Source organism: Hemiscyllium ocellatum, chromosome 2 (genome assembly GCF_020745735.1).
Source record: "Hemiscyllium ocellatum isolate sHemOce1 chromosome 2, sHemOce1.pat.X.cur, whole genome shotgun sequence".
NCBI classification, from domain to species: domain Eukaryota; kingdom Metazoa; phylum Chordata; class Chondrichthyes; order Orectolobiformes; family Hemiscylliidae; genus Hemiscyllium; species Hemiscyllium ocellatum.
In genome coordinates, this window is record NC_083402.1 from 37,546,375 (window position 1) to 37,562,624 (window position 16,250).

The window sequence follows — 16,250 nt, forward strand, 5'->3', positions numbered from 1 at the left end:
AACTGTGGAAATTAAGTTCAGTAATTAATAAAACAAACCTGAAAACCTAGTATAAATAACGGCAAATAATGGTAACTGTGAAGCTACTTGATTACCGTTCTGGTTGAGTAATGTCTATTAGACAAGGAACTCTGCTATCCTTAAACAGTCTGACCTGTAAGACAGAAAAACTACAAGATATTGGAGCAGGAGTAGGTCATTCAGCCCATTAAGTCTGCTCCACCACTCAATGAGAACATGATTGATTTGTGATTTGGAGATGCCGGTGTTGGACTGGGGTATACAAAGTTAAAAATCACACAACACCAGGTTATAGTCCAACAGGTTTAATTGGAAGCACACTAGCTTTCGGAGTGACGCTCCTTCATCAGGTGGTAGTGGAGGGCTCAATCCTAACACAGAATTTATAGCAAAAATTTACAGTATGGATGGAGCCCTCCACTACCATCTGATGAAGGAGCTTTGTTCTGAAAGCTAGTGTGCCTCCAATTAAACCTGCTGGACTATAATCTGGTGTTGTGTGATTTATGATTAAATTGAAGAGAAGTGAAGGATTATCAAATCAATTTCCCAACAACTCCATTCCCTCACTGATTCGAAATCTATCTCAGTCTTGAACTTTCTAACCACCCAGCCTGGTCAGCCCTTTGCTGTAAAAGAATTCCATAGATTCATGACCCTTCAAGAGAAGAAATTCCTCAGCTCTGTCCGAAATGTATAATCCCTAATTTGGAGATTGTACCTTCTCTTCCATTAAGGGAAACAACGTTGTTGCATCGTTCCTGTTCTTTCCCCTAAGAAACTTATGTTTGAAAAAAGGTATTTCTTCTAAATTCCAACAAGTGCAGGCCTCAACCTGTTAAAGACAGTGGTCTATGTGATCCCAGACCCACAAAAGTTTGTTTCACACTTAACACACTTCTGAAGTCAAGATTGGAGTTTTCCTGCTCCTCAAATGCTGCCCGACCTGCTATGCTTTTCCAGCACCACTCTAAATCTTGACTCTGATCTCCAGCATTATTCGTTGAGTTATTTCTAAGCCACAATATTTTTCAGCAAAAATTAAACAGGAAGTTGATCACTTTGAAAAATGGATGAATTTACTTGCAGCCAAATCTGTAAGCTGGGAAAGCAACGTTTTCCAATTTTGAAAAGCATCAGTTTATTCACTCTGGATGAACCAGGTTCTGAGACAAAAAAATCTTCAATCCACTCTAAGTTACTCACCAATCAGAGTTTCAACATCAGGTACACTTCCCAATCCTTCCAGTAACTCATGCAACAGGTCGTTGTGATCTGGCGAAATAGCTTCTTGGTGTTCTAACAGCAGCTGTCACAAGGGCAAGAAGTTGACTGGGTCAGAAATCTGTCGCAACTTTATACTCGATACATACTTCCATCACTTTTTGGAAAACTTCCTGAAAAGCATAACCTCTCAGTTGTAGCATCATTCTTTCAAAATGTTTTTGCACCTTCTTCTATGCCACTATATCCTTCATATAAAATGGAAATGAGAATTACACAAAGTACTCCAAGTCTGTGCCCACCAATCAAGCATCAACATAGGCTTACAATGACTTGTCTGCTTTTCAATTCGATTCCTACAGAAATGAAAGTCCATGCTTGTTTTGATTTTTCTTTTAATTGACATGACTGACTAGTTTTTGGGTTTTTTTAAAGTGGTTTTGCATATCTGTTAGTTCCAGATCACTTTGCTGCTCAATTCATTTTGTTGATTCTCCTGATGTACAAATGCTCAGAAAAAAAGCTTCCACTCAGTGTTGATGATGTATCATGTGACATTAGATCAAGTCCCATTTTGCATAACTAACTGAAACTTTTGCGATTGATGGCAATGTTGGAGAGATGGACAGAAGTGACAAGTTTATACAGTACTCATTTGCTCTATTCTCTCCAAATGTCGAAATAGCTGATGACAGAGACTTTGCCATTTAGGTCTGCCTAAGATAGTTTTCTTCATATATTGGGATCCAGCTTATAAGCTCAGAACTTAAATATAAAGACAACTGAAAGTCATGTTCAGGGCATTCTGTGATGCAGGGCCAAGTGTACAGCTGGTTGCAGTGTACTGCCTTTGGCATGTGGGAATCCTCCATGTGACCCACATGACTGACCACATAAAGCTGAGTATTGATCAGCTATCAATACCAGGTATGCAGTATTTCCTGCCACCGGCCTTCATATTCTCCCCACCAAAACATTACTCCTGAGATTTACCCAAGTTGCTCATTATGTGACCAAAGAACAGTACAGCAGAGAACCATGCCCTTTGACCCACCAAACCTGCACTGACACATGGCACCTTTTTAAACTAAAAACCGTTTCCCTCTATCCCCTACCTATTCATATACCTGTCAAGGCGCCTCTTAAACACTGCTATTGTATCTGCTTCTCCCACCTCCTCTGGCAGTGCATTCCAGGCACTTACTACCCTCTGTGTAAAAAACAAATTGCCTCTCGCATTTCCTTTAAACTTTCCCCTTTTGCCTTAAAGGAAGGCCCCCTAGTAAATGGACATTTCTATCCTGTGAAAACTATCCATTCCTCTCAATTTTGTAAACTATCAGGATGCCCCATCAGCCCCTGATATTCAAGTGAAAACAAATCAAGTTTGTCCAATCTCTCCTTCATAGCTAACCACCTCATGACCAGGCAACATCCTGGTAAACATTTGCTGTATCTTCCCCAAAGTCTTCATATTGTTCTGGTAGTGTGCCAACCAGAACTGTATACAAGATTCCAAATGTGACCTAAAAGTTTGATACATGTGCAATATAGCTTGCCAATTTTTCAACTGTATGGTCAGACCAATGAAGGCAAGCATGCCATATGCCTTCTTGACCACCGTATTCATCTGCATTGCTACTTTAAGGGAACTGAGGAACCTGTGTACATAGATCCTGCTGTTCATTAATGTTTCTGAGGGCTCTACCATTTACTGCATACTTCCCTCCTGTATTATACGCTCCAAAATTATCACCTCACATTTGGTTGGATTAAATTCTATCTGCCACTTCTCCAGCTTTGTCTACATCCTGCTGTTTCCTCTGGCAATCCTCCTCATTATCTGCAGCTCCTCCAAACTTTGTGCTGTCTGCAATCTTAATCAGATCACTTATACTCTCCTTCAAATCATTACAAAGAATAGGGGTCCCAGCACTGAACACCATTGGTCACAGACTTCCAGTTAGAAAAATATCTTTGCATCACTACATTCTTATCTTCTATGACCAAGTCAGTTCTGTATCTATCTTACCATCTCACCACAGATCCCATGATCCTTCTGTATCAGCCTGCTTGAGGGACCTTGTCAAAGGACTTGCTAAAGTTCATGTCGACAACATCCACCATCCTGCCTTCATCAAATATCTTCATCAATTACTCAAAAAAAACTAAGTTCTTCAATCAACAGAAATTGTACACAAAGTGCAATCAATAAATGCTGAACCAAACCAGTTTCTGAAGGAGGATCACTGGACCTGAAATGGTTTCTCTCCACAGGTGCTGCCAGACCTGCTGAGTTTTTTTTGCCAGAAATTTGTTTTTGCTACGGATTTTTAAGAGCAGCAACTATTTGCATTTTCTGCGTCTTCAATCAATTAATTTCTGCAACGGTTGTCAAAGTCATGTTGAAACTCTAAGTTGCATTTACCCCCTTTTCTGTGGCTCTGAATTCAAATGAAGGTTTAGATTGTGAAAACATTTTTAAAAACTTCAGAATTTGACGATACACAGATCCTGGTAGCTCTTCTCCATTTTCATACGTACAAGATAATTTGCTCCTGAATGTTTTACTGTAGCTTTTGCTCCAACTGTTCATCTTACCATGCAATGTTGCAGCTATAACATTTTTGTGGTTTAAAATAAGGCTGTGCTCAGTAAATATTCAGGAAAAATACCACAAGAAAACTACACAAATTAATGTATTTGGAGGGAAACCCCAATGTTTGGCTACATGTTTTAATTCATAGGTCATTAACTCTGACTACTGAGCTTCAACATTCTTTTGTCAAGTTTTCCACTGTAGTTAGCACTGGCTGTAATGTTGCAGTCTTTGCTTTCCTCAGTAGGTTACTTGCAAAACCCTAATTCAGAGCATACACTGAGTGAAAGGCATACTATGATCAAATGAGAAACACACACGAGCTTCATGCACTGAGCAATTTTAGTTCAGGAAACGTTTCTTAGTTATGCTAATAAATTTGCAGCAGCTTGCCCACAAACTCTCCGCACTTGCTCAGAAAGTACATAGGTATAGGTAGTGACCTATATCTGAAGGGAATATACAACAGATATATGGGGCTTATTAAACTCAAAGTAAAGTGCCAAACGTCCTGGTTTATTTCTTGTGGTAAAAGCCACTAAACCCAAACCAGAAAATGGAGAAAAATAAACATTCCCTGATGAAGCAAAATTAGGTGGTTTGGAAAGCAGTCCAAATATGAGCAAAGCTCCTAAAGGCATAACTATATAACAGTACGGCTTTGCTGACTGTCAAGATTGTAACTAAGCAGAGGAGTAAGGCACTCAGTCTGACACGTATTTGGGAGCAACACTTTCCGTCTGAAATAGCAAGATGCTAGAAACATGTGCCTTTAGGAAAGAGCAGAAGGCCACGAGTAGCATTTTACTTAGATGCCCCCTTTTCTGAGCATGAAGAATACTCTAGTAAATGGAGCTTATATATGTCAGTTGGGTGCTCCGAGACAGGATAATTAGAGAAATTACTCCACTTCTTCAGATTGGGAGGCATTTCAAATTAAATAGAACAAAGAACTGTAGACACTGCAGATCTGAGACAGAAACTGAAATTGCTGAAGAAACTCAGCAGGTCTGGCAGCAGTTGTGGAGAGAGAAACAGAACTAAGATTTTGAGAACAGTCACCCTTCTTCAGAACACAAGACAACAAGAAAAATAAAATAAAACCGATGTGACTTTGGAGAATTTAACGAATGGGAGAATTATTGAAGTGTGCCTAGTCAATGATGGCTGTAACTCGGCCAGAACGGGACAATGACGAGGGTGACTAGATTTTCAAAACTGGGAACTGGGTGCTGTCTGAACTAATCTTCCTTCACAATATGTTCATCATGCTGCAGCTTCTGAGGTGTAGTTTAAGGCCTTGCAGTACCAGAAACTAGGGAAGAAAGATGCCCAGTGTTAAGTCCCTGGCCTACTGATCTAAATCTTAGGCTAATGTTCTGAGGATTATAGAATTCCTACCATGTGGACGCAGGCCACCCAGCCCATCAAGTTCACACACACCTGCCAAACTGCATCCCAGACCCACCTTCTACCCCACCCCTATAACATGCAATCCCTACAGCTAATCCGCCTAGGCTACACCTCCCTGGACACGATGGACAACTTAGCATAGTCAATCCACCCAATTGCAAATCTTCGGACTGTGGGAAGAAACCGGAGCACCTGGACATATTGGGAAGATGTGCACTCAAATTCTACTGAGATGGCGAAATGTCAATTCAATTGAAAGTCTGGAGTTAAATGCCAGCCTAATGGCAACTATCCAACTAGAGTCAATTGTCCTAAAAACCCATCTAGTTCCCTAAAGCCCTTTAGGGAAAGAAATCTGCCATATTACCTGGTTTGGCCTACATGTGAATCCAGACCTGCAGAAATGGGTTGACTCTCATTTGCCCTTTTGGAAATTAGGAATAGAACTACACCGACAACACTGGTCCACACATAATTTTTTTAAAAAAGTGGTGAGGAAACCATGCTTGATGGATGCAAACAACTCAAGCAAGTAGCTCCTGCCTGCCAGCCACTTGTTTTCTGTTGATGTCATCTAGAAATGTATTCCACATGTTATCCAGAAATATAATGGTGTGTTGCAGGTTATCCAGCAAATCAAGAACATTTATACAAACCTAAAATCAATTCTGACTTTTTCTGCTCTTGCAGAATAAATGGGAATGTTGAAAATCAGGATTTTTGATCATTTTGAAGGAATGGTCAGAATACCAGAACTGTTCTGGTAAAAAAAATAGGTGGTCTAGTCCCCCTAACAATTGTAAAACAACAAAGCTTATACCTGGCATGGTGGGTAGAGGTGAATGTACTCTGGAGAGCTAGGGGTGACTCTGGGTAGTTTCTTTCAATGCCATCTATTTGTCAGAAGTGTGGCATTGAATAAAATGCTTCATACGACAAAATAAATTTTGTTAATGTACAGAAACCTTTTCTTCCAGTTTAGCCTGATGTATTAGCTACCTACGAACGCATGAGTTGTGCAGACTTTAGCTTCTTGTAGTAGAAGTCTTAAAAAGTGAAATTGCGCCTTTTGGTGTCTTCCTTTAATCATTTGGGAAATGAATCTATTAAAAAAAAAGTTATCGGTCACCATGACATTTGTCACTTTAATTGGAGGGAAATTCGGAGAAATATGATGCATTATGCCATCAGACGCTTCAGTTTCAGACTTTTCTTTTTTTACAAATACATTTAAGGGCTACACTTACTGTCGATAATGGTGGTGGTTTCATGACAAAGACATTGTTGCTCAGTCTCAAGATGAAATCTTTAATTCTAATCAATTTAGCTAATATGTTTTTCTTTAATAAAACCTGCAGGCATACTGGCAAAGATCTCAATATTTTACATGTAGGATCATTACACACAGCAATTTGACAAGGATTCAAATGGTAACTATCATAGGATTCCACCACACCAGACAAATTTACAACCTGCTCGAGGATTCTTTTGAATATTTTTATTTGAAGAATTACAACACTTTGCTTCAGATTTATTTGCTTGGGTTGGCCAGGCTTTTTGCCAATGGTTAACAAAAACTTGTATTTACAGCCACAGTTTGAATCAGCTCAAACTGGAACACAGACCCATAAGAAAAATTATAGCAGGGTTTAAAACATGCAACATAGGGACGGATCTGGCAAGATGCTGTATTCCTAATTTAAGGATCATGGGTCAGAAACTGCCTTAAAATGGCTGATATTCGTCAATCCTCAGTGAACAAGTTGCACCATTTGCAAATGTTTAATCAGCTTCCAACCAAATTTCCCTTCAATCTGAACGGGATTGTCAGAAAGAGGAAGGGAAACTGGAGCAGGAAGGCGTCCTTTCCTGCAATGGTCAAGCATTTCTCAAAATAGAAATGCAAGAAACAGTAATGATGGAAGCTGTATGAAATGCTACACATTGAACGGATTTAAAAAAAATAGCATTTTAAAAAAGTGTATTGGTTCTGAAATCTAACAATACAAGGCAGAAGTTTTCAACCACCATTTATCAGGATAAAATTCAAACTTTGAATCCCCAAAGATTTCAAGCAAACTTGAAGATAAATGCAATCACTGATGATATAAAGTAAGACAGAGACAGTGTGTGTTTTGGTCCCATGATTGAATCAAAGGACAAGCAGAATGGGTAGTAAAGTGGAGCTAAGGTTAATGATCAGCCACAATCTTATTGAATGGAAGAATTGCTACAAGGGGCTGAATGTCGAGTGTGTGTTGCTGGAAACGCACAGCAGGTCAGGCAACATCTGAGGAACAGGAGAATTGACGTTTCAGACAAAAGCCCTTCATCAGGAAGGTTTGCCTATCCTGATGAAGGGCTTTTGCCCAAAATGTTGATTTTCCTGTTCCTTGGATGCTGCCTGACCTGCTGTGCTTTTCCAGCAACACACTTTCGACTCTGACCTCCAGCTTCTGCAGTCCTCACTTTCACCTTCAAGGAGCTGAATGGACTATTCTTGCTCCTATTGCTTGCGTTCTTATTAAATGCATGAATCTCCTTTGCAACATGTTTGCCATAAATGTTTTTTGTGCGCTCAGGTGACCTGGATAATAAACAAGATATCAAATGAGACTGATTGCTTCCCTCTGCACTATCACGAAACAAGGTGGATTCGAGCAAAAGGCAAGGATGATGTAAATTTTGTTAGTACCTGCTTCTCTCAAACTGATTTTAATAATTAGATTAGATTACTTACAGTGTGGAAACAGGCCCTTCGGCCCAACAAGTCCACACCGACCCGCCGAAGCGCAACCCACCCATACCCCTACCCCTACATATACCCCTTACCTAACACTATGGGCAATTTAGCATGGCCAATTCACCTGACCCGCACATCTTTGGACTGTGGGAGGAAACCGGAGCACCCGGAGGAAACCCACGCAGACACGGGGAGAACGTGCAAACTCCACACAGTCAGTCGCCTGAGGTGGGAATTGAACCCAGGTCCCTGGCGCTGTGAGGCTCTTTTTTTTTAAATAAAAGGGATGTCACAGTCTTGTTCCACAATAGAGCTACCTGGAACAACGTGCTACTGAATGCAGAGGAAGCACTGTCATTTATTGTTATCAGGGAGAAGGCAGACATAAATCAGGGAAGAGGGATTCAATGAGAATATAATGAAAAGTTATAAGTGAAAAATACTCACTTAAAATGTGTATTATCTTCCCAATTCATTAATGCCAGAAGCATCTCTGCTCACTATGCCATGCTGTAGACAGTGGACCCAGGAGCGAGAGAACATTAAGTGGTTGCATTTCAGTGGAACACTGCGCTGTTCAGTGGCACAATGCACTAAACAGCAATGTGCTGGCAGTGTGTAGTTCAAAGCTGCCAAGCCCTAGTTTCATCTACATGAACTACTGAACAGAGGTCATGCACCTTCTGTAGACAAGGAAAACCCTTAAAGATTGGTGTTTGCTATTGCTGTCCTGCATCGCCATTGGGTAAAAACCTCTGCCAACACACACGAAAAAGGGTCACTTGGCCGCCAATGTTTGTAGAATTGCAATTCCCCACAAATTAGCAGGTTCAGAAACACAAAAGCCAAGTGCGAGGTGGAGAATTGCCAAGCAAAATCTTTCAATGAATTTTCCTATTTTAAAATAATGAATGCAGAAACAGAACAGCATAAGCAATTAATTCACAGCAGATAAAGATTACTGCCTTTATAATTCAGAGATATTTAAGAACTGAAACTTTGGTAACAAACGTTCATGTCAACTGCATCCACACAAAAGCCTAGTGTGTGAGCACATGTGCTTGGTGCATATTGCTGACCATGCCAGGTTACTATGAAAGGACAAAGTGACAACGTTTTTGTTAACCACCTCAAGAGGAGATATTCTGCCTGAGGGGGCCTCTGGGCAATTTTAAAATATTTGTGTAAATTTCCCAGACTAGAAAATGTTGATGCTACCTTGTAAACTAGGGCACAATTTAGGTAAATATGTTTCAGATCAAAGGAACAGCTTGAATTTCATGATTTATATTTCTAACAGGAAACAGGCAGTGTGTGAGTGAGAGCGCGCGCGAGTGAGAGATGGACAGATCCAGTGGCATAGGGATAGGTTCAATGGAAAGGACTCCTTTGTCTCTTCTATTTTTGCGGTCAATGAGAAAGATGCCTTTGCATGTAATTAGCACAGGAATAGACAGACTCTCAAGACCTGACCTGAAATCACTGTGCCAGAATTGTGAATGGGATCTGGGCGGAGAGGGAAAAGTGCAAATTCAGAAGGTATTGTTGGTAAAGCAGGAAGAGAGTGGCAATGGGAAGCACAAAGATTCTCAAAACTCAATCTCTAACTTCCAGACTGGGAATATAGATGAATTGGAGTGAATTCCTCAGGGCTCAGACACATGCGGTAGGAAAATTGAATGACCATTTAGATAGTTGAAATGAATACAAACATTTTTTGCTTTGACTAAAGATGGAATTGGTGCACGTGTGGGGCTGTGTTTGTAAAGTTAGCTTCGAGTACAAGTGCTTATGAGAAAAAGCCTGTAACCTTCTTGTGGTTTCAGAGTTCTGTTTAGCTAATTGCAGAGCCAGTGAGGATCTATGCTGTCTCCTCCACAGAAGGCCTGTCTATCCACAAGGCACTGGGCAAGGCGCCACCTCGGCCCTTCTCCAGAATTCCAGGCAGAACTGCCTCCTTGTAGGAAGTGGTGCATAGAGTAGCTGTGGCTTCTGCCAGAGCAGCACACCTAGAATCCAAGGATCAAGGAGAATCTAAGACCAAGGAAAGCACACTGGGCGGGGGGTGCTGGTTGGTCTGTGTGGGGTGTGCGTGTTTGTGTTTTTTCTAGGTCTGGGTTTCACAGGTAGAGAGGCCAGATTCCAGGAGGCATCCCATTATTTATCCTTTGGCCAGACACTCCTCACCCTTGATGCACCCATAATAAATTGTTAACTTGGAGCTAGAGTCTAAATATTTGGAATAAATAATAATTACTGTCAAGTAAAGAATTTGCTTTCTATCAAATTGGGTCTGAAAGTCAGGTACATTGGAGAATATGGAGTACTTTTGTGCAGGTGTAGAATCCCTACAATGTGGAAACAGGCCCTTCAGCCCAACGTGTCCACACTAACCATCCAAAGAGGAACCCACCCAGACCCATTCACCTACCCTATTATCCTATATTTACAGCTGACTAATGCACCTAACCAACACATCCCTGAACACTATGGGCAATTTAGCATGGTCAATTCATGTAACTTACGCATAGTTGGATTGTGGGAGGAAACTAGAACACCTGGAGGGAACCCACGCAGACACTGGGAGAACATGCAAACTCCACACAGTCACCCAAGGCTGGAATCGAACCCAGGTACCTGGTGCAGTGAGACATCATGTAAAATCTTCACCTTCTGAGTTGACTGTGGGAATAAATGAGGCTAGATTTTCAGCACATAACCCCAGTGAGCCAGGACAATAGTTTAACAATAATTACAATCTCAAAATTGGTTTGAAGTTTACAAAACACCAGGCAGGCTGTGGTGAGTGAATGCTTTGTTGCACCAAAATGAAAGAGCATGTGCTGTGGAGCCAAATGCTTAGACAGGAATATTTGATAAGGGGCTAAAAATCTGTGCTCACAATGGGAAGTTCACATCTCTATTGTTCTGTTTAAAGTTAAGAATTTGGCCACAATTTTGATCCACAGGAAATACTCAGATGGACAAACAAATGGAAGAGAAAACTATAGAGTTACAGAACCAGTCATCATGGAAACAGACACTTCGTCCTAACCTAATCTATCTCGTTCGTCAATAGGCGGCTCTCTAAACCCTTCCTATTCATACAACCATCCAGATGCCTTTTAAATGCGGTTATTGTACCAGCCTTCACCACTTCCTCATTCCATACATGACCACGTTGGGAGTGAAAATGTTGTCCCTTAAGCCCCTTTCATATCTTTCCCCTCTCACTTTAAGCCTACGCCCTCTAGTTTTGGACTCGCCTATCCTGGGAAAAAGACCTTCACTATTCACTTTCTCCATGTCCCTTGTGATTTTACAAACTTTTATATGGTCACCCCTCAGCCTACGATGCTCCAAGGAAAACAGCCCGAGCCTATTCAGCCTCTTCCTACAGCTTAAACCCTCCAACCCTGGCAACATCCTTGTACAGAAAGGAAGTACACTGACAAAAAACAAAGTATTCGTTGGATTTCTTCCTGAAATAGATTCATAGAATCCCTATAGTGAGGAACAAGGACATTCAGGCCATCGAGTCTGCACCTTACAGAGACCCAACAACCCGATAACTAAAAATTTAACCTGGTTCATCCAACTAGCCTGCACATCTCTGGGCACTACTGGGCAATTTACCACAGCCAAGTCACTAACCTGCACATCTTTGGTGGAAATTAGAGCACTCGATAGAAATCCATGCAAACATAGGGAGAACAAGCAAACTCATGGACAGTTGCCCAAGGCTGTGAGGAGTTAGTGCTATGAGGCAGCAGTGCTAACCACTGAAGTAATTGTTTTTAAATAATAATGTCATGTCCAGGCTTGGACCTAATGCCGTCTAGGCCACTTTGACTGTAATGACAGGGCCTGGTCTTTCTTTATCTAGGCATGGAATAGAAAGGCAGTTCACAAGTAAATTAGTCATCCAAAAAACATGGGTAGGGTGTACTGCCGTCACTGATTTTGTGCGATGTTATTTGCTAACAGGGCTCACTTCGCAGATGTTAAAAACTGCACAGTCATCAGACGGTCAGCTATCAAGTAGTAAGAAAGAAGAGGAAGTTAATTGGGTAAGAGATCAATCATATTTCAATTGATGAATTTTACATTGAAACATTCCATGGGCTAATCTGCTTTGATTTATTACTGTCATGTGTACTGAAGAACAGTGAAAAGTATCATCTTACAAGCCTTACAGACAGATGGTACTATACAAATGCATCAGGGTAACAGAACAGAGTGCAGAACACACAGTGTTACTGTTGAGAAGGTGCAGAGAGCGATCAACATTAATATTAACGAGATCCATTCAAAAGTCTCAAGTGCGGAAACAAACAACTAAAGTTGAAAGACTATAAACAGATCACCATTTAATGCTGATTGACATTTAACCATGAATAAATTGTGTAATATGAGCAGATTCAATTGGGAGTGGAACAATTCTTGGTAATGGAACAGAAACAGAACAACAAAACAGGAAGAGAGAGAAGAGCAAATTCTGTATCAAGGTCAGTTGGAGGAGATCACAGTGTTGGTCTTTGGCAATAGTGTAAATATAGGAACATAGGAACAGGATGTCACTCAGCCTCTTGAGCCTGCTTCACCATTCAATGAGATCATGGCAAATCTGTGGACTAACTCAATATATCTGCCTTTGGCCCACAGCCCAATATCTTTGCTTAACCCAAACTTATTTATCTCACATTTAAAATTAACAGCCGAGCTAACAGTGATTTCCATCTGGGGAGAGAATTCCAAACCGCAATCATTCTGTAGGTAGAATGTCTTCCTAGCATTCCTCCAGAATTATCTGGCCTAATATTTTGACTACGCGTCCTAGTTCTACAATTTGAAACCAGTGGAAATAGTTGATTTTTATTTACTCTGTTTTTTTTTCTTCCTGGTGGTAGAGAGTCAGAGCTGTACAGCATGGAAACAAATCCTTCAGTCCAACTCGTCCATGCTGCCTAGATACCCTAAATTAATCTAGTCCCATTTGCCAATCATTGGCCCATATCCCTCTAAACCCTACCTATTCATTTATTCAAAGCCCTGTCTTTTAAATGCTGTAATTGTACCAGCCTCCACCACTTCCTCTGGCAGCTCATTCCATACACACACCAACTTCTGCTCGAAAAAGTTGCCCTTTAGGTCCCTTTTAAATCCTTCTCCTCTCACGTAAAACCTATGCCTTCTTGTTCTGGACTCACCCACCCCAGGGAAAATTCCTTGGCTATTTACCTATCCAAGCCCCTCACAATTTTATAAACAGAAGGTCACTGCTCGGTTTCCAATACTCCAGGGAAAATGACCCCAGCCTGTTCAGCCTCTCCGTATAGACTAAACCCTCCAGCCCTGCAACTTCCTTGTAAATCTTTTCCGAACCCATTAAAGTTTCACAATGTCCTTCCTATAGCAGAATTGCACAATATGTTGAGACTTCAATCAGGTCCATCCCTTAAACTTCTCAATTCCAGGGAAAACAGCCCTAATTTGCATAATCCATCCTTCTAACTTAATCCTGTTATCCAGGTTTCATTCTTGCACACTTATGTTGTACTCTTTCCAAAACTAATATTCACTTCCTAAGTGCCCAAGTGTATTCTCAGTACTCCAAGTGGGGTCTAACTAGGACTTTTGTAAAGCTGTAGAGCAACATCCATGTCCTTATACACCAGCCCCCTAGATATAAAGGTCTTTGCTCTCTGCAATTTAATAAAGGAGTATTTGTGGGGCTATTGGGCAAGTTACATATTCTAAATGCACAGCAGCATCAGTACACTATGGACATATAATGATTACAAAGCAGTCCATCAGAAATGATAAAATGTAAGTATTCTAATTATTGCACATACTCACATGAGCACAAGACTCAAGATAAATGAACCAATGCAAGGTCAGGAAAATGGGTAAAAAAAGTTTAGTCTCTGGCCAGAGAGGGAAATGATACAAAATGTGAAATATATTGCTAGCTCAGCAAAACAATTATGCCACAGGAGAAAAATGCATTAAGCAGCACTTGGCTGCATGAGAAAGCATTGGATGTTGAGGTTTTACAGGGTATCAGAAGTAGTGATCTCAAAACTTCGTCACAGGCAAGTCCTTCACGAAGCCTTTTAATTGAAGGAGAAAAGGTGAAAGAATGGATTGGAGGTGCTGGTGTTGGATTGGGTGTACAAAGTTAAAAATCACAACAACAGACTATAGTCCAACAGGTTTATTTGGAAGCACTAGCATGATCTTATACTCCACAACCACGTGATGAAGGAGCAGCGCTCAAAAGAGAGTGCTTCCAAATAAACCTGGACTGTAACCTGGCGTCGTGCGATTTTTTTAACCAAAGAATGGAGATGAAGTTGCTGAAGGGAACAAATGCTGTTATGGATTGGAGAAGGCAAGAAAAGAAATGGACTGAGAACTAGAGTCAGAAGAATATGCACAGGAAAGAGAAGCTTGCAGTTGCAGATTTCAGATGGTGTGAAGCCAGAGAAAAACATGGAGTCAGCAATGTAAATTAAATTCGACTGGGATAAGGAAGTCAACGGCAGTCAGCAACCTTGAAGGTAGTGGGTAAATGTGTTCAGTTTGGTGCACAATATTGTATGCAAAGCTTCGGATGAATTGGAATTTACAGAGGGAGGATGATGTCAGGTTATGTAGGAGAAGCCAAGTGTAATTAAACAGTCTCACCAACAATGCTGAAAATCAGGTTCAGCCACACAAGAACAATTTAATTCAACTGGATGACTCAGAGCTGTGAGGTTTAATCCGTCAAACCAAACTGGTTCGAAACAATACCAGTTTGAGATAATATGAACGTAATAAGGTAATACTAAGATGAAATGGGCAAAGTATATCTATTTTAAAAAAAAAAACACCTTAAAAGCATCTCCCACATTTTTAGCAAGGTACTTTGGGAAAACTTGGGCAGATCAGAGTTAACAAGTACCACTGTTATTAATAATTACTCCCTAAAACAAGCTGATGGCATCCAAGTATTGTGGATTTTTTGAATGCAGATGACAGCTACACTTACAAAGCTGTTTCTGCAATACCTTCAGTAGATGTTTTCAAATCAACCTATCATGTCACATCTCTGGAGCAAGTAGGACTTGAACCTAGCCTTCTAGCTCAGAGATGGAGACACTACCACTGTGCACAAGAGCCCTCTTCAATATGGGTATCTTCAGTCCAATCCATTAAGGACTAGGTTGCTGATTCAGTACCTACCAATTAGAACATGCCAGTATCACTCCAAGGAAAAGGACAGTGATTTAAGGACTGGTGCAGTAGATATTTGCACAAGTGGATCTGAGGCTTTCAATGTAGTAATTACTCCACAGCTAGTGCCTGAAATAGGAACTGAATCCTCTAGTTGATACTTGCAAATCACAAGTAGCTGGCATGGCTTAATGAACAAACATGTCCAATGTATTATTAATTCTTTACAGAAATAAAAATAAAAGCATTTCACTTGTATTGTTTTTACTGTTTATGACAAACTTATTTTGACTGCAGATCATTTAAATGAAGCTAGTCAAAAGGATTGCAAGATCACTAAACATTGAATTAAATATGTTTCTAATTGCAATATAGCTTCAGATCCAGTATATTTTTCGGCAGAGAACGTGGGCTTCCATCTTTATAGCGTCATCTGCATCTTGACCATATCTCAGCCAACCTCCTGCTGAAATTCTCATTCCAGCCGACACGAAAACTGTCCCAAAGCCTCCTGGTTTACCACAACCACACTGTCTTCATCAATCTGACATCCCCTGTAAATGCTTGGTCATCCAAACTTTGTTCAGGCAGGAGATAGGCAATTAAATACTACTTGGTACAAATTCCATCTTCACTCACTCACGTTGGTGTGTCACACTCAAATTGGAAAATAGAATTGATGATTTTGCAAACCTTTCAAACTATATTTTTGTAATGTGACAGCACGACAGAATCTCCGTACCTCTGCGTCAAATCAGTCACCACTGTCATTAGCAATTACTTGCTAATGAGTAAGATTGTCCACCTAGGAAATTCAGTTTCACTGGTCATAGACTTTGTGGGTCCTTATGTGTGGCTAAGAAGCCTCATCTTAGAGTCTCATCTTCCACCACAGATTTGAAGGCTTTGCCCAGGTGGTGGAATTGGTCCATGATCTTGAGATTGTTGGAGTTCTTTGTACTTCCTGCTGCTGATGGGTGTCCTCAAGGGATTTACCTCAGCCCCCCTTCATACAGAAACTCCCTCCAA

The 16,250-nt window shown here is 40.7% G+C and overlaps 1 protein-coding gene across 3 annotated transcripts in view; it reads right to left on the bottom strand.

Annotated features, from left to right (window-relative positions):
* Window positions 1-16,250, bottom strand: part of iqgap2 (IQ motif containing GTPase activating protein 2) — a 355,835-nt gene that overhangs the window by 66,918 nt on the left and 272,667 nt on the right. For all 3 annotated transcript variants that reach the window (XM_060835869.1, XM_060835872.1, XM_060835870.1), the window contains one exon: window positions 1,228-1,330. In XM_060835869.1, coding sequence (XP_060691852.1) covers window positions 1,228-1,330 — 103 coding nt within the window. The remainder of the gene's footprint in view (window positions 1-1,227; window positions 1,331-16,250) is intronic.